Genomic DNA, 26,022 nt, shown 5'->3' on the forward strand with positions numbered 1-26,022 from the left:
ACCAGAGTTGATAATAGAGAGGGAGTGTAAAGAGAGGGTGGGGCGACTGGGCAGAATAGAAACTATGGACAATAGCAGGTCTAGTCTCCTAGAAACTGTCTGAATGAAATTTGTACTACTGAGTCGCAACAGCAGGCACAACACACTTCTACCAAAGGTGGCATGGTCTTCTAGACACTAGTTAGTTTGTAGTATCGGGAGACTTCTGGAAACCTGGCCAGGTCTCTGTCATATATTCCTCGCAGGAGGCATATGACCATTGTGCCCAGGAGTATGAATTGGTCTAAAACAGCAAACTTTGATTCCTTTTGGCAGGCACATTCATTTAGCTTTGCATACCTCTGAAATGCATAATTCACTTGTCCCAACTACTGAAGGGAAAGAAAGCATCTAAGACTTATTTCTTGGGCATATATTATGGAAAGAGATACCTATGTGAAAAACCTTATCTCAATTGCACATGCAGGGTAGAATTTTTCCAAGATACTCCACACTAGTCTAACTCTGCTCCCATTGACATGAATGCCAATTGACTTCAGTGGGAAAAGAGGCCAGCACTGCATGCTTTTAAAAACCTCATCTCTTGCAGTGCATGGGCCTGACAAAACAGACTGCTGCTACAGCCACACTGGCTCACACGTTTGAGACTGTGCCAGGATACAAACTTTTTGGCTAGAAGTTGGTAGGAACATTAACATGATAATGGATACCTCCCTAAAAAGGACTTCCCAGAACTGTGTTTTGAGATCTATATACCATCTCCAGTTCATGGCAAGCTTGGCTCTCTAGCACAGCACTTGTAGCCAACCACCACATACTGCTTCAACGGAACAGCAGATTGCCTTCAGGGATAGTAGCTTAGCACAACTTGGCTGATGTAACATTTCAAAGAGGAGAGACCTCAGACAAATTTGAAAAGATTTGACCTGACTTTTTAGAAATCTGCTTAATTCCTTGCGGACGGAAACCAAGATGTTACTCTCCTTTCCCTTCCCTGCCCTGGATCCTTTCCTTCCCTTTAATTTTTTATTCTTCTATCTTTTTGTTTGTTTCTTCTCCCCTTTTTTGTGTGGGGGGGGGAATCATAAAATACAAATTTAAAAAATGCCACCTGTCATGGTATAATTCCCCACTCTGAACCTTAGCGTCCAAAAGATGGGGTACCAGCATGAATTCCTCTAAGCTCAATTACCAGCTTAGTACTTGTAGCGCTGCCACCAACCAGGAATTTCAATGCCTGGTACACTCTGGTCCCCCCAAAACCTTGCCCGGGGATCCCCAAGACCCAGACCCTCTGGATCTTAACACAAGGAAAGTAAACCCTTTCCCTCACCGTTGCCTCTCCCAGGCTTCCCCTTCCTGGGTTACCCTGGAAGATCACTGTGATTCAAACACAGAGAGGAAAATGCACCTTCCCCCCTCCTTCTCTCTCACCCTCCCAGACTCTCCCTGAGAGAGACAGTAATCCTAACACAGAGAAATTAGCCCCTCTCTCCCCCTTCCCTCCTTTCTCCCCACCAATTCCCTGGTGAATCCAGACCCCGTCCCCTGGGGTCTCACACCAGAATAAAAAAAAATCAGGTTCTTAAACAAATTAAAGAGAGAAAAACAGTAAAAATTATCTTTATAAATTTAAAATGGAATAGGTACAGGGTCTTTCAGCTATAGACACTGGGAATACCCTCCCAGCCTAAGTATACAAGTACAAATTAAAATCCTCCCAGCCAAATACACATTTGAACTCCTCCCAGCCAAATACACATTTGCAAATAAAGAAAACAAAAATAAGCCTAACTCGCCTTATCTACCTAGTACTCACTTTTCTGAAACTCATAAGAGCCTGTATCGGAGCGATTGGAAAGAAACCTGGATGCACGTCTGGTCCCTCTCAGAACCCAGAGAGAACCACCACCAAAAACTAACAGCACACACAAACTTTCCTACCTCAAGATTTGAAAGTATCCTGTCCCCTGATTAGTCCTCTGATCAGGTGACAGCCAGGCTCACTGATCTTGTTATCCCTTTACCAGCAAAAGAGATATGAAGTACTTCTGTTCTATTAACTCTTACTATCTGTTTATGACACCACCCCTTTAAGTGTAACCATAAAGTAACAGAACTATAGTCACTCCTAGGTGGCAACAAATAAAAAAGAGCTCTGCTTATAGTACTTTGACAGTGGTCTCATGTTAAAAGTTCCTGTCTTGGTTATTTTTCTCATCTAACATTCATTATATACACATACAAATATGCATGCACACAAACCTTTTAGTTCAAAAATTAATAGTTCTATAAGGGGAAATATGAGCTAAATAGCAACTTTAACAAGGAACCATATAGAAAGTTTCACAAAACTAATGTTTCCCTTCAATCCTGTAGAAACTGTCACAATAAATCTCATCTTTGTAATGCATGAAGATTCAGGACTGAGATGTTTTATTTTGTTAATTTAAAACATAAATACCTTTATAAAAGATAGAAAAAGTCACCTGTTAATAACAAAACTAAAACAAAACATTTAATATTTTAACTATTATTTCTTTACACACTTAAATCCAAATAAAGTAACCATATCTTCTTGAAAACTTCTGATTGACCTCTAATGAGAGACATCACTTTCTCTCTAATGAAATCCTCACTATAATTTGTTTCCAATATCCATTTTGAAGCTATAGCTACAACAACAGATAAGTTAGGGACACAGACAATGTCTTGATTAATATAATCTGAATAACGAACATAGTCTGTGAAAAACTTATATTTTTCTAGTAATTTCTCATCTTGTTTTCCACTCCTAATAATAAGGAACCAATCCAAGTTTTTGAAACCATTTACAGAGATCCAACAGACTGATCTTTATGACACCATCTCATGTTTAAACGTAAAAAATGTCTCAATTTGATTTTTCTGCCCAGCTTATTTAGAGCTCCCTGTAAACATCTGACATATGGACACAGCAAACTCTCTCCACCATCTCTTGAATGACAGACATACTGCCCCAGGCAAGTTGATACTGTATAATCCTATGCATCTATTATCTGTGGAAAGTGTTTGGTTTCTGGACTGAAAAGTTTAAAATATTTGCAGTAACTTGCATCTCAGTAGTTTTGTAAACTAGCTTACTACAGATCTCCCCAACCAGGATTTTTCCAAATATGATTAGTGTAGGTGAAAGGTGTTGGACTGGAGAGCAAAGTCTTCTAAATGTTCACAGAACACCAGGACAATAGCAACTTGAGTTTTCCTTCCCAACACCCCTTCCAAGTACCTCCTCCTTCACCAGACAAAATACAAAGGATGAGAGGATAGTTCAGTCCCCTTAGAGCACCAGCCTCTACAGAAATGGCGAAAGATACCAGTTGTAAGGCCAGTTCACAACTGATTGCAGTTTAAAACACTTGATTGTAGTTTAAAACACCCACTCCAAACAGATCAAGCAAAAAGGGCACGAGCTTCACAAAAGCATTCTTCCAGTCTCTTAGCATAATTATGCTAAGAATCAAGTAAGAGATGTGTAACAGTGAAGATACGCCACTGTACAGGCCCTACTTCCATGCAATTGCAGGATTCTAGGCTGATATAGCAGAAGCCTTGATGCTGCCGCCATGCCATGCAACCTTCTTCACTGAACCCAACTATGCTGGATTGATGCACGGGGCAGCATTTAGCCCTTGATGGAATGGAAGCATGACACTTCCAGAGCCCTGGAATGGTGCACTGCAGCTACATCACAGCTAATCCTTAATTATTCTATACGAACATAAGAATGGTCATACTGAGTCAGGCTGGTCCATCCAGCCCACACTCTGGTCTTCTGACAGCGGCCAATGCCAGATGTTTCAGAGAGAATGAAGACAGGGAGATTTATTGAGTGATCCATCCTGCTGTTCAGTCACAGCTTCTGGCAGTCAGAAGTTTAGGGACACCCAGAGCAAGGGATTGTGTCCCTGACCATTCAGGCTAATAGCCATTGATGGACATTATCCTCCATGAACTTATCTAGTTCCATTTTGAACCCAGTTATACTTTTTGGTCTTCACAACATCCTCCAGCACAGAGTTCCATGGGTTGATCGTGCACTGTGCGAAGAAGTACTACTTTGTGTTTCTTTTAGATGCTCTGCCTATTAATTTAATTGGTGACACCTAGTTCTTGTGTTATGTGAAGGGGTAAACTTCCTTCTTCACTTTCTCCAAACTAGCTTTTTTGAGTGTCACTGCACACTGAGAAGATGGTTTCAGAAAGAACTATCCACCATTATGTCAAGATCTCTTTCTAGAGCTAATTTAGACCCCAACATTTTGTATGTATAGTTGGGATTATGTTTTCCAATGTGTATTCCTTTGCATTTATCAACACTTAATTTCATTTGTCCCTCACACACAGTTTTGTGAGATCACTTTGTAACTTTTTGCAGTCAGCTTTGGACTTAACTGTCTTAAGTAACTTTGTATCCTCGGCAAACTTAGCCACCTCACTGTTTACCATTTTTTCCAGATCATATGAGTATGCTTAACAGCACTGGTCCCAGTACAGATCTTTGAAGAACCCTATTTACTCCCTCCACTGTGAAAACTGACTATTCTACCCTTTGTTTCCTATCTTTTAACCAGTTACTGAACCATGAGAGGACCTTCCCTCTTATTTCATGACAGCCTACTTTACTTACAAGCCTTTGGTGAGGGATCTTGTCAAAGGCTTTCTGAAAGTCCAAGTACACTCTGTCCACTGGGTCATTCTTGACCCTCTCAAAGAATTCTAAAAGATTGGTGAGGCATGATTTCCCTTTACAAAAGCCATGTTAACTCTTCCCCAACATATCGTGTTCATCTATGTGACTGAAAACTTTACTATAGTTTCAATCAATTTGCTTATTGGCCTGTAATTACAAGGATGAGCTCTGGAGCCTTTTTTAAAATTTGGTATTATGTTAACTATCCACCAGACACCTTGTACAAAGACTGATTTAAGCCATAGGTTATACACCACACAGTTAGAAGTTTGGCAATTTCATATCTGAATCCTTTCTGGTCCTGGTAACTTATTACTGTTTATCAATTTGTTTCAAAAAACACTCTATTGACACTTCAGTTTACGTCAGTTCAGACTTGTCACCTAAAAAGAATGGCTCACGTGTGGGAATCTCTCTCAAATCCTTTGCAGTGAAGACCAATACAAAGAATTAATTTAGCTTCTCTGCAATGGTCTTGTCTTGAGTGCTCCTCAGCACTTTGATCATCCAGTGGCCCCACTGACTGGCAGGTTTCCTGTCTCTGCTGTACTTAAATAAAATAAAAAAAAATCTGCTGTTAGTTTTTTAATGTCTTTTGCTAGTTGCTTTTCAGAGTGTTTTCTGGCTTGCCAGAGTTTATTATGCTCCTTTCTATTTTCTTTGTCAGATTTGACTTCCAATTTTTAAGAGATGTCTTTTGGTCTCTATCCTCCTCTTTTATTCTGCCATTTAGCCATGGTGGCAATTTTTGCTCCTCTTACTGTTTTGTTTTTAATTTGGGGTAGGTACACATATAGTCTGAGCCTCTATTATGGTGTTTTTAACATTTCCATGCCACTTGCAGGCATTTTATTCTTCGGGCTGTTCCTTTTCATTTTCATTTAACCCGTCTCCTCATTTTGTGTAGTGCCCCTTTTTGAAGTTAAATGCTACTATGGTGGGTGGGTGAGTGAAAGAGAGAGAGAGAGAAGGTTTCTTTCGTATTTTCCCTCCTGCAAGGATGTTAAATTTAATTACATTATGGTCACTGTTACCCAGCAGTTCAGCTATATTCACCTCTTGGACTAAATCGAGATTTGCCATTTCCCCTCGTAGGTTGCAAGACTAGTTGCTCCAAAAAGCAGTCATTAATGGCTCTAGAAATTTTCTCTCTGCTTCCTATCCTGAGGTTACATATTCCCAGTCAACCTGAGGATAGCTGAAATCCCCTATTATTGTTGGATTTTGTGCTTCTGTAGCCTCTCCAATCTTCTTGAGCATTTCACAATTACTGTCCTCACCCTGGTCAGGTGGTCAACAGTATATTCCTACTGCTATACTCTTACTATTCAAGCATGGAATTTCTATTCATAGAGATTCTATGACACTGTTTGATTCATTTAAGTTTTTACTATATTTAACTCTGCTTTCTTTCACATATAGTGCCACTAGGGTGACCAGACATCCCGATAAAATCAGGACTGTCCCGATATCTAGGTGTTTGTCCCGTGTCCTGACTGATGTTTGGCTGCAATCTGCCGTGATATTTCACAGTACTCTTTTTCTTTTCTTTTCTATTTTTTTGGACCACACCAGTGACTCCCCTCCTCCCTATGTGTCCCAACATATTTTTCCTCTCATCTGGTCACCCTAAGTGCCACTCCATCAGCAACGTGACCTATTCTGTCATTCCTGTGCATCACACCCTGATATTATCGTATCTCATTGATTATGATCATTCCACCAAAGCTCTGTGATCCCTATTATATCAATATTTTCAGGTTCACCCTTCTTGCCATTTAAACTTCTTGCATCTGCGTATAGGCACTTACAGAATTTGTCAATACTTAGTTATCTGCCTTCATGTGAAGTAACTAAATGGGACTCATTTTCATTTGACACTTTCCCTTCAGTTCCTACTCATACTTTACCAACTTCTCTCCTGCCCTCTTTACTAGGACATAGAGTATCCCCCTTAAGAAATCCTCCCCAAGTAATGTCTCTTTCCACACCTGTCCGCTTTCCCCCAGCCCTTAGTTTAAAAAGTCCTGTACCACCGTTTTAATTTTACACGCCAGCAATCAGGTTCTTCTTTAGTTTAGGTAGATCCTATTCTTCCTGCATAGGCTCATCATTTTCTCAGTTCCTAATAAACCTAAATCCCTCCTCTCAACACTATCATCTCATCCATACATTGAGAACCTGAAGTTCTGCCTAACTGGCCCCACAAGTGAGACTGGAAGCATTCAAGAGAATGCTACCATGGAGGTCCCGGACTTCAATCCCTTACCTAGCAGCCTAAATTTGTCCTCCATGACCTCTCTCCAATCCTTCCTTATGTCACTGGTACCAGCAAGTACCTCGACCACTGGCTTCTCCCCAGCACTGCATATAAGCCTGTCTAGAGGTCTGGAGAAGCCTGCAACCTTCGCATCAGACAGGCAAGTCACCATGGGGTTGTCCTAGTCATCACAAACCCAACTATTTATATTTCTAATAAATCAAACCCCCCATTACTATTGCCTGACTTTTCCCAATAATAGCGGTCCCTTCCCTGAAAAGATATCCTCAGTGGGAGAGGATACCATGACGTCATCTGGAAGGAGGGTTCCAACTATGGGATTGTTTCCCTTAACTCAACCTGGATGTTCTCCCCCCTAGATTTTCATCTTCCTAAACAGCACAGAAGCTGTCAAACTGGGGGTGGAATCACTTCACTGTGTCCCAGAAAATCTCATCTAGGTACCTTATCTGGCTCCCTTATATCCTCCAGCTCAGCCACTCTGGTCTCAAGTGCCCATACTCGATACCTAAGGGCCATGAGCTGACTGCACCGAATGCACACATATACCACCTGCCCATAAGACAGATAATCATACATGCTGGATTCAGTACAAAACACTGGATATCCCCCTACTCTGCTGCTGGACTTCTGCCTGCATTATTTTTACCCTTGCAGGGTTCTGTTTCTTCTTTGGATGGGGAGGGTGGGTTTTATTTGGGAGGGGGGAGTGGGTTTATTGGCCAAAGTTTAGAGAATGTTTATTAGGTTTATCAGGCTCTCATGCTGCCTCTCTAAACTCCATCATAAAACTCCCTTGTCTCCTAGTTCCTCTGGTCACCTGGAGCTGTCTTTTTAAACCCCTTTTCTCCCTGAGTTATCCCCATCCCCTGGTCATAGGACTCTAAATGGATTAGGGATAGCAGGCTAGAGCCTCATCAGGAAGAGCTCTCAGCCTTGCCTAGTAGGCCACCAGGCTCAGCACACAGCCCCCCAAACAGACCCCACTATAAACTTCAGTCAAGCAGGCACACAGTAAGCATGCTAGTACACTAACAATTCACCCCGAGGGTCACAGTCACTCCTCCTTCCCCTGGAGAACTCCCTTGCAAAACTCTCCTGTTTGCTGCTCCTGTTCCACTAAAAGATTATCTATTTCTTTTGTGACTACAGCACTGCTGCTTAGCATAATATAAATTAGTTGCAGCTGTTAAGAGAATTCGCTCATTTTCTCTGAAGATGGTCTGCATTTTCAAGCCAAAATACTGAGAAGCTTTTAAAAAGGCAAAATGAACAGTTCTTCAATGAAAGTTTACACTTCTTAAAAGCCTTGAAGGCAAAAAAAAAAAAAATCCCTCTCAGTATTATCAGATTATAACCACACACACTTACAACTTGTTACTGAGAACTGCTGTTAAGAGTACTACAACCAGGAGACAGTATGAGTGCACTAGTTAGTTTAATGCAAGTTTCAATCAAGTTCTTCAGTTAACACACACACACACACACACACACACACACACACACACACACTTCCAGGAATGCAAATCCATATCCATTCCAAACCCTCTAGTTCATTTGCTAAGTATAAACTGAACTGATTTATGGATTTGATTTTCATACACAACTTCTATTATACTTTGTTTACTGAAATATACTTCTGGGTTGTGCTAGCTTACTGAATAAAACACTATGTCAGTTGTAATGGAATGTACTTTGTGTGAAGGCCACTATCTTTAACCCAAGATACTGTTAAAGTTCAGAAGCAATTAATAAAACGTGGTGATTTTTTATGTGGCTTATGGTAGACCACATACGAAGAGTATTTACCAGATAAGAATTAATAGTGTTCATGACCTGAAGATTTATCAAAACATTTGACTATCTCATAGAATTTATCCAAGTCAGTGCCTGGCAGAGGCAGGACTCAGCACTCAGTAGTAATACAATGTTATGAATGGCTGATTATAAAATGCTGGCATTTTCCAGATTGCTGGCCAAACTGGTGCTGAGGAGTCACATGTACATTTATACAGATGAACTACGGGTTTTGTCATGGCTTTTCATACACCCCCACTAAAAAAGAAAAAGAATGTAATCACATTATATATAGGCTCTAGTGGATTAACTATGTATGCACTGACTATTGTATTCTCTCAGTGCCAGAAGCATTAGATGCACATGATGCTGCTACAACTTAGAGGAGAGACTTTGCCTCCATTGAACAAAAACATTTAAATATATTTATTTCTTATCCCAAGAAATGAAAAAGGGAAAAGTGGGAAAATAAGAACATTGTGCAGCTCACTTTTTCTCTGCAAGAGCTTGTCAGCTGCATCTACACAGCCTTCTCCTCCATATCAGCTCTTAGTTACTAAGGCATGCTGAAGGTAATGGCTCTGGCTCTTCTCAAGTCTTTTCACATCTTTTTTACATTGGTTTTTAACCAAGGGCCTGACTATACAGCGCCTGCACCAAGCAACTCCCTTCAAAGTCAATGGGAGCTGCTCATATGAAAAGGCTGCATAACGAGGCCCCAAACATTACCAACTCTGAAGCAGTTTTTGTGCTGCATATGCTAAATGGAGGAACTCTACAGCAGCAGAGCATTTGATGTGAGGCAGCTATGCACAGGGCTCATATAAAATTAATATTACTCTGAGGGGAGAGGGAGGAGGAGGAGGAAGGAGTTTAATTGATCTTGGGAGAGTGTATTATTATTTCGAACCCTCGATGTGTTTGACAGTTTGATTTCTGTGAGCTTGGTTACACTCGAAACTCCAAAGCGCTGCCGCGGGAGCGTTTTGAAGTGCGAGTGTGGTCGCAGCGCCAACGCTGGGAGAGAGCTCTCCCAGCGCTGCAGGTACTCCATCTCCCCATGAGGATCAGCTTGCCGCACTCCCAGCGCTGGGGCACTGTTTACACTGGCGCTTTGCAGCGCTGTAACTTGCTGCGCTCAGGGGTGTGTTTTTTCACACCCCTGAACGAGAAAGTTGCAGCACTGTAAAGCACCAGTGTAGCCAAGGCCTAAATAGTGGAAGAGGCTATGCTGCTTCTTCTATGGCTTTCCTCTGCATTGAGTGAGTAGAACAAACAAGTTGTAGGTGCAGATAACACATACAAGTTAGGACGCATGTAATTATCCCTACTAGAGTTTATGAGATTACTTTTGTGAGGTACAGAATGAAGGGTATGCATAGGCATAACAACAATTTAGCTTGTCTCTGCATACTCCTGGAATGTAAGTCTTCCCACTTTGTGTAACTGCTTAATCCTCTACCCCAGCTTAGCCTCATGACAGCAATGTCTGGGCTTCAGGAAGCAAGTCTAATTCACCTCCATCAAACCAAAAATATCCTTTAAACTTGGGAGAAAAAAACACACACACACACACAAAAGGCAAAATACTAGACATCCTTTAACACAGAAGTGGAAAATAAAAGTGCAGACTAGCATCTTCCCAGCCTTTTTCCCACACCAAAGGGACAAATGAATGGGTTAAAATACAAAACAAGCATAAGCGCACAGTGAAGTTTGACTAGACAAAGGAGGATCTCTCTTCTACCTTCTCTCCAAACCCTTAGGCTGCTTCCAAGTTTTTTTTCTTAACATTTCCTACCATAGTGGTAGGAACAGTGGGAGCTCTAGCACAGACAAGTTGCTAGCACTTTTAGGGTATGTCTACATTCTACAATTTTGCAGCGCTGGTTGTTACAGCTGTATTAGTACAGCTGTATAGGGCCAGCGCTGCAGAGTGGCCACACTTACAGCAACCAGCGCTGCAAGTGGTGTTAGATGTGGCCACACTGCAGCGCTGTTGGGCGGCTTCAAGGGGGGTTCGGGGAACACGAGAGCAAACCGCGGGGAAGCAGGTCTCCTTCCCCGGGTTACTCCAGTGTTCCCCGAACCCCCCTGCAAGCAGATCTCCTTCCCCGCGGTTTGCTCTCGCGTTCCCCGAACCCCCTCCCCGCAAGCAGGTCTCCTTCCCCGCGGTTTGCAGGGGGGTTCGGGGAACGCGAGAGCAAACCGCGGGGAAGGAGACCTGCTTGCAGGGGGCTTCGGGGAACGCGAGAGCAAACCGCGGTGAAGGAGACCTGCTTCCCCGCGGTTTGCTCTCACGTTCCCCGAACCCCCCTGCAAACCGCGGGGAAGGAGACCCGCTTGGGGGGGGGATTCGGAGAACACTGGAGCAAACCGCGGGGAAGGAGACCTGCTTGATTACCAGAGAGGTATCCTCAGGTATGCTGGGATACCTGCTTATTCCACGGAGGTCAAGAAAAGCGCTGGTAAGTGTCTACACTTGATTACCAGCGCTGGATCACCAGCGTTGGATCCTCTACACCCGAGACAAAACGGGAGTACGGCCAGCGCTGCAAACAGGGAGTTGCAGCGCTGGTGATGCCCTGCAGATGTGTACACCTCCTAAGTTGCAGCGCTGTAACCCCCTCACCAGCGCTGCAACTTTGTGATGTAGACAAGCCCTTAGACCACCATGTCACCCAGCTCTGCTCAAAGCAAGCCTAGACATTGTGGTGGTTGAGACAGCCAGAGTTCCCACCAATGGGAATGCAACAGTGAGAAATATTAAGAGAAAGCTCAGCACAGATAAGGCTTAAGTGAGCCTCCGCCTACCACATAGATGCTTTTGAAAATCCCTCCCCAAATGATTGAGTCAACAGGACTTTGTGCTACTAATCATTCAGGCATGTCTGAAAATCCCATCCTTAACTACCCTATTACCACCGCCAATATTGCTGGGAAATAGAAAGGAACTCATGACAAGCACTCTGCTTGCTCCTAAGACAATAAGGAATTCCCCACTTTTATGGAACACTGCTTCCCCACCTCTCCTCTACCCCTCAAATAATATAACTGAAGCTTAGGAAAGAAAAAGGGACTAGGGTAGTAAATGGTGGAGTTACTGCACTTACATGCCTGAACTGAACTAAGTAACAAGTTACAGTGAGTTTGGTGCTCGTCCTAGTCCTCATTTCTCCACATCACTGAACAGGTTAGTACCATGTATAATCTCTATTCAGAAGACATCAGCAGATGAGGGTGGAAATGCACCACTGGAGCATTTTATAGTGTCTGCCCGCTCCATGCCCAACCCTGGTCAGTGATGATTATTAATAGAGCACAACACCAAATGTCTGCTAGGCACTTCCCAGAACAAATAAAAAACACTTAGTCCCAGTCCCAGACCCAAGAATCTTACGATCTAAGATGGAGGGGCATGACGAGGTTATATGGGGAGTGAGCGCACCTTGGAGCAAGGTGGGTGGGAGGATGCTGGGTCCCTGCCTCATGGGCCCTCATTACCATATACCCAGCATGTCACCACCATCCTGCTGCCTGCAGGCACTGGCCCCTCCTGCCCCCAACCCCTGCCATGCAATGCTCACATCAGAGGCTCTCACCAGACGGCTGAGAAGCTGAGCACCTCTAGCTTAAGGCCATGCTCTGTACAGCCCTGAGTGCAGGGGAGGTGGCTAGCCAGGGGAGGGCTCTCCTAGGGAAGCAGAGTCTGGAAGATGGAATCTCTGCTGGGGGGGAGACAGGCCAGCCAGGGGGAGCTGCTGTGGAGGAGCAAGGCTTGGATAAGAAGGGTTGGGGAGATGGGAGCACTACTGGGGAAGGATGGGGTCTGACAGGGAGGCAGTGGAGTTCTGCTGTTGCTAACAGGGCCCAGGCTGGGTGCTCTGCCAGATGGGGGTTGGGGCACCCTAGGCAGACAGCTACCCCAGGGTGTGAATCTGGGTGCCCACTGAAAGAACGGGCATTGGATTTCCATTGCCCAGCAGCCCCGGCTTCTTCAGAACCCTGTTGGTCTCAGAACCTGCTCCTGCACTAATAACTCTTTGTCCAGAGCCAAACCGATGGGACCCAGACTCATTCCACAAACACAGGCTTCTCCCCCATCTGCCCTAGCAACTCAGCCCCCTCTGTAGGTGAGGGGCCCTGGAACTCACGGGTCACATGGGAATTTCCCCTCTCTTCCCCCTCATGAGCTCTGAACTCCACACCACCTGGGTCCTCCGCTTTCTCCTGCACTGAGGGGGCCACTCACGGGACATGACTCTCTGAAGAGAAGCACAGCAAAAAGTGCGTGAACCTCTGATGTCAGTATTCTCCTCCCTTTCACTTCAACTTTTCACCTAGATGGAGCAAACAGCAGCCTGTGGTGGGTTAGCATTTGCAGGTTGGGTGGAAGAAGAGGGTCTTCACAAGGGATTTGAATAAAAAGAGGACTGAAGCCAGGATTGAGTGTTTTTCATGCTTTGGCCAAGTGAACAGGAGGATGGGGTATGAAAGAGCACGGATAAAAGGCAGAAGATGGGAGCAGAGGAGGACATGCTGGATAGAGAAATACAATAAGGAGATCTGAGATGTAAGCCAGTGGGCTCGAGCAGTGACTTAAAATTCAAAAGAAAGAGACTGAACGCGATCTGTTGGGCAAGAAGGAGCTAGTGGAAAAGTTCAATAAGGTACTATGTTCAGATGGATGGGTGAGAAAAATTATTTTAGCACCTGAATTCTGGACAGACTGGAAGGGAGTGATATACAGATAGGTATCAAGGAAATCAAGAAGAGGAAGTTGAAGTAAGCAAGGTAGGAAATGACCTGGATATGGAAATATATTTCTTTTCAGTCATCAGCACACAAAGAAATACGTCAGTTGACCTAGCAGCTAAAGCATGGGTAACTTTTCAGAGTAGAGGGACTTCAGACAAATTTGTAAAGATTTGGTCTAACTTCTTAGATATCTTGATTAATTCCTGGCAGGTGGAAACTGAGATGTTGCTCTCCTTTCCCAGCCCTGTTCCCTCTTCCTTCCTTCCCTTTCCCTCTCCCTCACTTCCCGTTCCTTAGCTTTTTGTTCTTTTGTCTTCTTTTCTGTTCTCCCCTTATTTTTGAAAAGGAAAAAAATGAAGGAAGGAAGCAGCATAACTTTATAACACCCTGAATGTATGTGTGAAAAGAGCCAAAGCCCAGTGTGCAGGAAGGATGGGGGGGTGACATGTCGTGACACAGAGTAAAACTGGCATACTACATCCTGTATTAGTGACTAATTATTGCAAAAACATTTTCCCTTCTACCTAAAAGCCTTAATCTGGCTGGATTTTAGTGCAGACAGTGATACCATCCCATGGAGAACTGCCTTTCTAATTTTGTAAACAAATGATTTTCTTCCTTTACAGTAAATATTACAGGTCTAATTCTGGTCTTACACCAGTGCAACTAATGGCTTCAGTAGACTTAGTCACTCCTGATTTACATTGGTGTAAGTCAGGTCAATGTCTACTTGGAGTGCATAATGACTGATGCCCTAGAATATCACATATGCACAGTCAGCATCTGGGGGCGAACAATCTCAGATCTTCAGTTCTCTGATGACATTGATGGCCTGGCAGGCAGTGAAGATGAACTTGCTAATCTTGTGAAATGACTGGATGAAACCTCCGCAAAATATGGCATGGAAATCAGTGCAGAGAAAATCAAGCTGATAACAAACAAAAATGATGGGATCAGCTCACATATCACTGTCAGTGAACAAGAATTGGAGACAGTGAAACAGTTCAAGTATTTGGGGGCAATCATCCCTGATGAAGGATCCAAGGCAGAAATTCGGGCAAGAACTGCACAAACAGCAGCAGCAGCAACGTTAAGGCCAACTTGGAGAAATAAGAGCATCTCCCTGGAATCCAAACTGAAACTGCTGCACACATTGGTCATCTCCATTTATCTGTATGCATGTGAGACATGGACCCTTATGGCAGAACATGAACACAGGTAGTAGAGATAAGACGCTTCTGTAAAATCCTGGACATCTCCTGCTTTGACCACGTCACTAATGAAGAGGTCCGCAACATCATCACTCAATGCGCTGGGTCATATGAAGGCCTTTTGACAACCGTGAAGCAGCACAAGCTGAAGTGGTATGGCCATGTAACAAGATCATCTGGCCTATCCAAGATCATCCTCCAAGGGACAGTACAGGGGAAGAGAAGAAGAAGTAGCCAGAAGAAGAGATGGACTGACAACATAAAAGAGTGAACAGGAATGGACTTCATGGAGACTCAAGCACTGACAAACAATCGTCAGAGGTGGAGACAACTGGCTGACTGCTCAATGCAGTTATGGGGGTGATGATCATGATGATGAAGTCAGGTCAGAGTCAGGCCCTATTGATACAGACATAATTTCCGTGAAATTTTATTTTTGGCACAAGGGGAAGAGGCTTTCCAATTTTGAAAACTGGTTTCCTACCTTGAACAGATTCTTGGTTATATTTCCTACTTACTTTGCCATTCTAGGATAGGCCAGATACAATCAACATCTGGAATCAATCTAACAGGCCTTCCTTCCTTCCTTTCGCACTGTTCTAGTTCGCAAGCATGCCTTTGTGCCTTCATGACAGCCACCCCCCTTCCACCGCATCCTCTAAGACAGCCAAAAATAATGTTAATCATATATATTCACATGACATTTCAAAGAGTACATGTATCTATTGGGGGGCGATGGAAGGGTTATTTGTTTTCACAAAAGGCAGTCTGACAACATATGCACCATGTGATATAACAAAACTCCTGCCAGAGAAGATGCATGATATTTTTTTGAGTTTGATGTCCCTAGTTTGTCAGAGGAAGCACATTTTCTACACATAAGGGATAGTAGGGATCCTGTGGTAGTGGAATAGAACATTCAGAGGAAAGAGAATGCAGTTATGGAGGACCCACATACACAGTGAACAACATGTATGTGGAGAGTGGAGGGTACCCATCCTTTGCAGTGTGGAGAGGAGATTTGACGTGGGCTGTGACCAACAGATCTGATACTATGTGAATCCTCTAGCCAAGACACCTCCTTCTATGCAGCTGTCTTTGCTGGTGCTCCCCTGCTTGGAAGGAGGAGTTCCTCCCTCCCGGCCCATGACAAGAACCCCTGCACAAAGATTGCTTCTTTGAGCTCTGTGAGGGAGGGTAGATTTGCCCTGAGTTAAATAGGCTATGTAAGTGCACACTATTTTTATTAATGACCAAATCTTGGTCCTCACCCTCTCCGCAGGCACAGAGGACCAAAATGCAGCAGAATTGCTGCATTTCCACTGTGTGAGGGTGGGGAGTATCCAGAATGTCGAGAGACTGCACAAGGGGACTTAAATTTTATCTAAGCATTCAGACTTGCTCATCAATTTAATACTGATAGTGCTGATCAGTGGACTCAAGCCAAATGCATCCACTGACCCCCAAAATCCTACAACAGAGGGAAACCTGTGACACAAACAGAACACCCAACTCCCCAAGGAGAGCAATAAGACCAACTTTAAGGCTGGAGAGAAGAGTTTGTTCCAGTTAGAATCCCCATGTACTACTTTTTTTTTTTTTTGGGGGGGGGGAACATGTCTTTTTACTTGGGCTTGATTAAGAGGGACCAGGATTTAGCTCACTAGCACCATTTTCTGGGAGACAAAGGTATGGGAATAACAATTTCTATACACCCCTTCTACTTGCAGTGCTAACCCACCTCACTCCAACCACCTTTCTTTTATTTTTTTGCTCAAGTGGACATTCCGTGGCAGGGTCTCTTCACTAGCTGCTTGTTAAACTTTTTTTTTTAATTGAGTGAGAGTGTAACAAAAAGCAAAAAAAGAGCTTCTCCCTAAAATAAATGCCTAGGATTCAACATGAATACACTCACTGCAGAATCACAGAGCACAAACCGTGTGGAACAAGTGCACAAGAACGTCTCTATTGTATTTCTTGGCCCTGCTACTGAAAAGACACCACACATCTTGAACTTTGCTTGAAGTGGTTTTCAATATTATTTGATGTTAAGGAGTCTTCAGTGGGCGCAAGGGGATTTTCAGATCCCTGGAAGAGGCACATTGATTCTTTCCAGTTGTGTGAAATTGACAATGCATTCATAAGATACTCTCTGTGTACTGAAATACATGTTCTAAATCAGGGATCTCAAACTCAAATCACCACAAGGGCCACATGAAGACTAGTACATTGGCCCAAGGGCCGCATCACTGAAACCTTTTCATAAAACCATACGAAAGTATAGTCAAAAATGAAAAAGAAGAGTAACACAGTATGCTATTAAAAGTCAACGTATTAACTTTTTTAAAACTGTAATGCGAAGAAGGGTTTTAATAAAATATAAATACCTGTAACTATTCCTTATGTGGTCAGTAACACTGATGATGATCTACACTAACAGTCTATCAACATAGCTGTAATGACAGGAACTTTTTAAAGTAACTATTCATAGAAAATACATTGCCACTTTTAACAAACATTCTTCCCAACTACTCACAGCAAAGAATCATTCATGCTGAGCTTCATACCTCAGACTGCTCATCTAGTCCATGAGGCCCTGCCCCACCTCACCTTTTCGCACCCCTTCCCTGCCCCCATTCCAACCTCTTCCCCAAAGTCCCCATGCCAACTCCACCCCTTCCTTGCCCCTATTCCAACCCCCTCCCCAAATCCTGGCCCTGCCTCTTCTCCACCTCCTCCCCTGAGCACACTGCATCCCCGCTCCTCCCCGCTTCCTCCTGGAAAGTACTAAGTACCGCAAAACAGCTGTTTGGCAACAGGAAGTGCTGGGAGGTAGGCAGAGGAGTGGGGATGCAGCATGCTGGAGGGGATGGGGGGTGAGGGGATCTTGGCTGCCAGTGGAGTTGGCACCTATGGCAGGCCATAGGAAATAACTCCACGGGCCGCAGGCCGCATGTTTGAGACCCCTGTTCTAAATGCTATCCAGAGAAAAGTGATTGGAAAAAGTTGAAATACTATCTGTAGAACCTATGATGTGAAAACTGATGTCCTTTAAACAAAGAAACAAAAAAGTTACCTAGCTGTTACTCATCTCATTTATTTGTATACCCCAGCGGCACAGAGACTGCAGATGCTCAGCACCTTTGGAAGTCAAGACATAAGTGAGTTATTCAAGGTCACGCTCAATCGGAGCCAAAGAGCCTGTTAGTCCCAGGTTTTATCCCCTGGGTAACATTTCCTGTAGTGACATTTTTAATATAAACCAAGAAAAGAGATGGGATTACTGAGCAACTCTGTATATTTTATAAAACCAACTAATTTAACTGGGCACTGATGCAGCAATGGGATCCATTCTTAGACTCCTACACCCGTGCAAAGTCCCAATGAAGTCCCTAGACTCCATACAGGCATACAGGTCTAGACAGGCAGATCCTTTTGCAGGTTCAGAGCAGAGGTCAGCAAACCTGACTCTGAAAATGCGGATTTTCAAACTTGTACAATAAACCTATGTAGACCAATGGAAGAGAAATGATTATGTCTCAAGCCAACAATGAACAGGCTTTCTGCTGTCTATGCTGCAGAACAGTAATGAAACTGAATATAGTGCAGTAAATTACTAAGAAAGGATAATATTACTCTGTTAAGGAGGAGGCAGGACTTAAACAAGTTATGTGGGCAAAGCACTTATCTTTTTTAAAGCAAAATCTCACAGGAAGGAAGAGAAGCTGGTACAACAGGATTTAGCCATGATTCAAGATACAAAAAAACACTGTTTGACTAAGAAAAATTATAAGATTTTTTAAATGTACTGCTGTATTGGCAGGCACTTCAAGAGTTAATACCAAGGGTCACTTCTGGATCATTGCTAATAAAGCTCTGTTACCACATGGGCCTTTCAGCTCCTTGTTCCTGCCTACACCATAACAAAACCCATTACAGTTCTATTGACAGGCAAACATCCATTTATATGAGTAGTACACTGCATATTTTAGGCAATTAGAATATAAAAGCAGATTCTACCCTACAGCACTATATTGTTATTCTAAAGCTGGAATTGTCTACCTGGCAGAAGGTTTCAAAGTTTTTTGGGGGCAAATTGTTTTTATTGTTTTCAGTTTTAGTTGGAGATAAAACATTACACTTAAACGCTTGAGGCAAATCTTCCTGTTTTATTGGTATTAGGTAACTGAATATGGAGTATTAAACATGGCTAGATTTAATGTTTATTAACACACCAGCTGCTCCTTCCAGGTTTATAAAAGTTGTAATCTTGGTGCCAAATATAATTTATAAGACATTTTCAGCGAGAGGCAGCTTGTTGTCACCTCTTTCTTCTCCCTTTTTCCCCCAATTCCTTTAAAGCCACGAGTCTACAAACGAATGCACCAATGCAGACCCTTACATAAAAAGAGAATCCTATTTAAGGCAATGGGATTCTGCATGGATAAACATGAGGGGCAAGAGCAGTGATCTATTTCCAGGATCAGTGCTTAATGCAGTTGAGAGTGGGGAGGGGGACTTCTAAAGAATTTTATTGTGTTTTTCACTGACTGCAAGCTCAGGTTTCCTATCACTTACCAACCATTTACTACTACTGTCTTATAGAGTTTAAGAAAAGAATAATCCAAGGTTGCTGATTATATTTCAGCATTAGTATTATTTAAGGCTCCAGATTCACAGTCTTCCACTCACAAAGAACAAATATTTTATTTTTGGTTTTAAACATATTGAAAAGAAAAATATTAATACTCCAAGGAAAGTTCCTTCACTTCCACCTTTCATTCTCCTAGTCCCAAACCAGAAAGCTTCTACTAGGTAACAGTAATTTTCTAATTAGACTTCATGGTTGGAGGATTATTTTTTTAAATGGCTTTCTTGGATTTCCACTTGAAAAATATTAGTTTCCTTCCACTACCCTGCCATATAGTCGCTTTTTCTACGTGCCCGTGCATACAACGTGCAAATATGTATGTATGCCCATACATACAAATATGCTCTCTTTTGCTTATTTTGAGTTGTGTGCTTTTGTCCAAATGAGCTGTTTTAGAATGTGGACATATTTTCCAGTTAAAAATGTTTGTTACTACAAAAATAGACTGGGGGTTTTGGAGGCAGTGGGGAAGAAGCTCATGACAATTTGTCTAGTATATCAATATGCATTCACCAATTTTCAGAGTTACAAAGCAGTCATTACATATATTTTCCAAAACAAGCTTTTTTCTATTTCTGGCATCCATTATGAAATATTCTCCAATGTATCAAAATGACTGAATTAACAACAGAAGTAAATGTATTGAATGTAGAGTGGAAGCAGTGGGTGGAGAGGGGGGAAGCATCCTGACCATCTATTTTTGTCCTGAAATGCATTCATCCTTAACTGAATGGTTATCTTCCTAGAGTACTTTCTATGGATAAAACATTACAGAAGCTGTTTAAAGATCATGCTAAGACAATCTCTCATTCAAATTTTTGTTTTATGAAGGAGAGAAAAATTATATTTCCAAATTTCATTTTTCAATTTCTGAAAACACAGTGTCATGGGGAAATTATTCTGTGTCACTTTGAGAACACACTATCAATTATCTACAGAATTCAAGCGAGCAGTCAATTACTTGTCCCTTACATGTCAATGAACCTTTCAACTCTTTTCTTGTAGGACATTTACATCAACATATTTAGCTTTCTTTTTACTATCTTCCTGTAATTCAGAAGACAATTTAGACTCCCATATGGTTACTATCAAAACTAACAGATGTCTAGCAAATTAAAACACAAATTATGACTTCTAATATGCTGATTCTCATCATCCCACTACATCTTGCAATTTACGGTGAATCATAAGAAAAAAAATAGGCTTCTGTCTTATGTGCTAAAGTTCTCTGTACCTCCCTTCTCTATTTGTTTAGGGTCAATGGAATTAGAGTATGGTCCAAATTCTGGCTTGAGACATACATATGCAGTTTCCATTGACTGCAACAAAGGATAGAATGTGGCCTTAATTTACTTGGAAATAAGGCAACAGCTTAAAACTGATTTACAGATGGGAAAGCCAGTCTTGTGCCTTTTTGGCTTCATTCTGACATATAAAGAAGGCCTGAAAGAGTTTTTGGTAATTAAAAAATAAACAGAAGCTATTTTTCTTCCTTTTGATTTTTATGTAAGGAATTCAGGTTCCTCATAGGCTAGAAGACACTGGTTTTGTCTAGACTAGGATTTAAAGGCTTTTAGAATGTGATCAGTAACACACACTCTAGAAGTGTCATGCAGAAACTGCACAGCATGTCTTAAACACACACTGAACTGATCAAGTTAAAGCCTGGGGCAGTGCTCTAGTCAACAAGGGCCTGGAAAGGGAAAGCTGAGCAACAGATAGGGCTATTTAGTCGACTCTCTCATATTTAAATCTTTGTTTTGTTTGGTTTATACTTCGTTTCAGTGTTCAAGTAACGTTTTGGAGAAAGGACATTTCTTAGTGTTAAACATCCCTGCCTCTTCTATTAAGGCATTGCAAGCTCACATGATAACTTCTCCCAAGACTTCAAACTCTTGTTTTGCTAAAGATTACTCGGGCATTCTCAATACCTGAGAAAAGACACAAGCAAGGGAAAAAAACCCAAACAAACTTTCTTTATACATCTTAAAGCATGCTCTTTCATCCCCTCCAAACCCCCACCCAAAAAGGGGGGCAGGAAACCATCCTGAATTTTATAAAAGCCTTTGCAGGTCAACTCTAGCATATTAAATTTAATATCTTTAACTCTGGATTTTCAAAAAAATGTAACCTAAAATCACAAATGTATCTAAAGTTGTGATTTATACTGCATGTACAAACAAGGCAACATTCTGTTGTTACCAACCCACCCCTCCCCAATGCAGCTCTACTGAAGCAAGTGCAGTTGGGTGAACATAACAGAGTGCAGAATTTGAGCCATGTTATCTGAGGCAATAAAAGATTAAGAGGTGTCTCCTGAAGAGCATAATTCTGCCTTCAAATACACAGGTGCAACTGTCACTAACTGGATACAAATCTGTTGCTGCTGCTGGGTTTTGGTTTGTTTGGGCTGGGTTGTTTTTTTTCCCCATGTAAAAACACAAAGCTAAACAAAAGGAATTAGATTACTTTGTCTTCATTCCAAACATTAAAGGTGTGAAGTTATGTACATTTTGTTCTATATTGTAAAGTTAAGATGGTATGTGTCTTTAGATTATGTGCCAATATCCCAACTGTAATTTAAAAACCTATACAATATTTCTCTGTTGAAGGCTCCATCACTTTTCATTGTTAGAAATGGTGCTGCTCCTAACTCAGTTCACTCCATTTTCACTCTGCTATTTTATGATGCAGAAATTGAAAGTTCACGTTTTTCTTCATTTTTTAAAAACTGTTGATACAAACAGCACATACTAAGTCTTTGCTAGATGTTTTTGGAAAGGTACTATACACTTTTGAAGGCTTTATGCAAGATGTTTGAAAGAATGTTTTACACAATAACATTCTCAGTAAAAGATGTGAGCTTCTTAAAACAACTAAAGATGCAGTTATCCTCAATTACTGCTCTTCTTGCATAGGCAACTGAAATTATTTTTTCTTTTACATGAGTTCTGGCTCAGCTGAGTCATTGAACACTGAGCAAATTGCAAAAGAAAACTACATTAAACATACTGTGGAAGATGACTGCCTATTATTTGGAACTGTGGTACATGTAGCCTCTCCTCACAAAAAGCCAGTACTGTTTTGAGGAAGTAACTAACGACAATAAAAACACAACTCCTCTATAAATGAAATGCACTGTATATCTCAAAGGGGTGTGTAAAGGAGGGCAAGTATCATGAACTGCATTTTGCAAATAGGGAAATTCAGATATCTAGGCCACACAACAAGCCAACGGCAAAGTTGGGAATAAACTCAAGGTTCCCGATTCCCAGTCCAGCGGCCGCCTCTCCACTGCACCATACTGCCCAAGAACCTTCCCTCAGAAATCTGGGATTCACCAGTTCAACTGTGACACATGGAACTCTGCTATTCATTTTGATAGCTAAACTGATTGAGCCTCAGCCAAGCAACATGAAATAAGTAAATAATTTGTTAGCCTCCTGTGTCCTTTTCATGCAAAGATATAAGTCTACATAAGAAAAAGACACTGATCTAACTGCCATTGTCCACATACTTAGTATTTACAGGATGAGGCAAGCACCATTAAATAGGGAGAAGCATAGTATCTCATTCATTGAAAATGACTGGTTGGCCAAGAAACACACCACACTTTTTTCTATATATAATTTATTAGGGTATCAAAATAATCCTTCTCCCCCTTGATCCTGAGGGCCACTGGAATAATACACAAGTATTCTGCAAGCGCTTCTATTTTTTGCTGGAAAACATCTTTGCTCATTACATCACACATGTAAAGGAATTAAACACATACACCTTTAAAACCGGAGCAAACAAAACAACAGATATGGCTGTTGAAAGTCACCGTGTGACTATTTAAAGTACCGTGTGTGATAGGAGGTAAGGAAGGGACAAGTAAACATTAACATAATCTTAAAATAGTTCAAACACTTATTTTATATTAAAAAAATAAATCGAGTTTCTTTTTGTTTGTTCAAAATAACCACTTTAAAAAACTGACAGTCTTCCAGAGATCTTTGCCAGAGCCACCATTTTTACTTTCTAGGAAAAGAGACATCAATCACATCATCACTAAACATTTGTTATCACCTGGTCCTTATCTATTTTTTCCATGGATGCTGATGGTAATCAGAAGCTCTGTACTGGTGGTGAGATGAGAAGGGAAGAATAACTGTTTTCCCATCTGTAATAATGGAGTTCAGAATCTTTTGTTGCCAACCTTTAAATTCCAAAGACCTGCATTCTAAGTCTGTGTTCACACATGCTTTCACAGTCCCCCCAGCACACCTACAGCATCTCTGTTTAATAAGTCTATCTTCATCATTGCTAACTGGTATAAATTATGAGATGTGCTTTATAAATACAAGAGCCCTCCTCCTGCTATAATAAACGATATATACATGGATGAGGCCATATTTTATTGTTTCCAATAACATATAAACCCATCCGTTATATTGACTCTGACTTATAGATTATGTATCATGTTAAATGCGTCTCATTCAAAACAGGCATGTGAAAAACGTACTAGAAATATTATTATATGCAGGTTACACTCTAATATACGGCTCTGACTACTCCATACACAACGCTACAGATGGTGTCACAGGATACAGTGAAACCAAGGCAAGATCAGCAACACAACCACTGTCAAGCAAATGCTCAACCAAACCATTGTAAGAGCCTGGGCTTCAGGAGAAGGAACACAGTTTCCTCCCTCCTATTATTATTAAACAACAATATAAAATCCCAACAAACCCCCTGCATATCCATACAAGTCACTGTGTAACCATCCTCCCAAACTGCATTGCTCCTAGAACTTGAGCTACGATTTTCCTCGGGGACATTACAACAACACATGCAGATCAACCCGTTCCCCAGGCCTGGGTGTCTCGACAATTCTCTACTTCTCCCATAACAAAGAGGGAGGGGAGGGACACTCTTCACACCTACAACAAAATCCATTAAGAGGGAGGAGGGAAGAGGGAGAAAGCTTTGTTTCAAGATGCAGACATGCGAACCTGTACGATCGGAGGTGGAGGAGGAATGGATATGGCTTATCTGGGAGACTGGGGAGGAGGATGAACACACACGCTCCACATATATGCGCGCACACACCTCTCTCGTGTTGTATTTTTCACACACTCCCAACTGTCCTTTCCGTGCGCTGCACCGGTGGCACCACAGCAATAAAACCGCGGCACTTACCCAGAAAATGACATTGAAACCAAAGATAAAATATTTGATACAGCAGCTGACTTCGGGCCCTTTGTAATGCTTCCCGGACATCCTCTGGGCTCATGAAGACGCGGTAGGGGCAGCCAGAGTGGAAGCGAACAGGGCGGGTTTGGTCGCACCGCAGGCGGGCGAGCAGCAGCCGGCAGGGAGGGAACAGAGATTAGCGGCGGCTCGGCTCAGAGATGCATGGGGCGGGCGCCGAGTGCCGGGGATGGCCGGCGAGCAGCTCCCACCGCCTCTCACACATGGAGGAGGCCCCGCCGGCGAGTCCCCCGCCTCCCGCGGCTGCTGCTGGGGACAGAGGCGCCGCCGCGCTGCCCGGGCAGATGCTGCCAGCACCGGACTGGCCCCGCTGGAGCAGCGAGACGCTCGAGCCCCTCGGCCACGCTGCGCCTTCCTGCCGCCGGCCTCCCCCGCTCTGTGCGCCCGCCCCCAGCTTCCACCGGGCCGCCTCCGGAGCGCAGCGGGCGGAGCCGCGCACACATTGCAGGGCGGGGGCAAGGCGAGGCAGCAGCCTGGCTGCCCCAGCGGGGCCGGGGCCGAGAATGGACTTTCGCCGGGGAACCTGGAGCAGTCCCTTCGTGAGCTGCCCCCTGGTCTCAGGCTGAGCACCCGTGAGGGCTGCTGGAGCGGCCACTTGAGCCCTTTGAGTGTCAGGTTTCTCTTGAAATGGCTTCTCCGGCTGGCACTAAATAACCCAACCCGGGGGGAGAGGGAGTCCCAGCCTGCTCCTGTGCCACTTTGCCTGCAGCTAGGGAGGCGCAGGAGAGGAGGGGGCTGGCCTAGGCCCTGTCTAAATTACAGCATCCTGTTGGGAAGAGACTCCTGCCTGGGTGGGGAGAGCCACTTTCTTAGCAGTCTGGAATATTAAATAGCTTTGAAGGTGATCCAGAATAATGATGCCACCTTGGGATCTTGTCCGTGGCAGCACTGCCAACCCCAAGCTGTCATCAGTCACAAGTCAGCCCTTGCCGGAAAGCATGAGATTGGCTTAAAAATTTGTAAAAATTTGTGGGTTTTTTTATTTGACTTCAATTGTTTGTCCAATTTGTTTTTTAGCTTTTAGGGAGAAGCTGCCCACTCCCTAAAGGGTGAAAGCAGCAAAGAATCCTGTGGCACCTTACAGACTAACAGACATTTTGGAGCATGAGCTTTCTTGGGTGAATACCCACTTCGTCAGATGCATGTAGTGGAAATTTCCAGGGGCAGGTATATATATGCAAGCAAGCTAGAGATAACAAGGTTAGTTCAATCAGGGAGGATGAGACCCTGTTCTAGCAGTTGAGGTGTGAAAACCAAGGGAGTAGAAACTGGTTTTGTAGTTGGCAAGCCATTCACAGTCTTTGTTTAATCCTGAGCTGATGGTGTCAAATTT

At 42.9% G+C, this 26,022-nt stretch overlaps 1 protein-coding gene across 5 annotated transcripts in view; it reads right to left on the minus strand.

Annotated features, from left to right (window-relative positions):
• TSPAN5 (tetraspanin 5) overlaps nucleotides 1–25,033 on the minus strand; it is a 121,177-nt gene extending 96,144 nt beyond the window's left edge. For 3 of the 5 annotated variants that reach the window (XM_030564412.1, XM_030564409.1, XM_030564405.1), the window contains exon 1: nucleotides 24,618–25,033. In XM_030564412.1, coding sequence (XP_030420272.1) covers nucleotides 24,618–24,698 — 81 coding nt within the window. In that variant the 5' untranslated portion in view covers nucleotides 24,699–25,033. The remainder of the gene's footprint in view (nucleotides 1–24,617) is intronic. The other 2 variants (XM_030564408.1, XM_030564406.1) reach the window with 1 other exon arrangement.
• Between the last annotated feature and the right edge of the window lie 989 nt (nucleotides 25,034–26,022).

Source organism: Gopherus evgoodei, chromosome 5 (genome assembly GCF_007399415.2).
Source record: "Gopherus evgoodei ecotype Sinaloan lineage chromosome 5, rGopEvg1_v1.p, whole genome shotgun sequence".
In the NCBI taxonomy this organism is placed as follows: domain Eukaryota; kingdom Metazoa; phylum Chordata; order Testudines; family Testudinidae; genus Gopherus; species Gopherus evgoodei.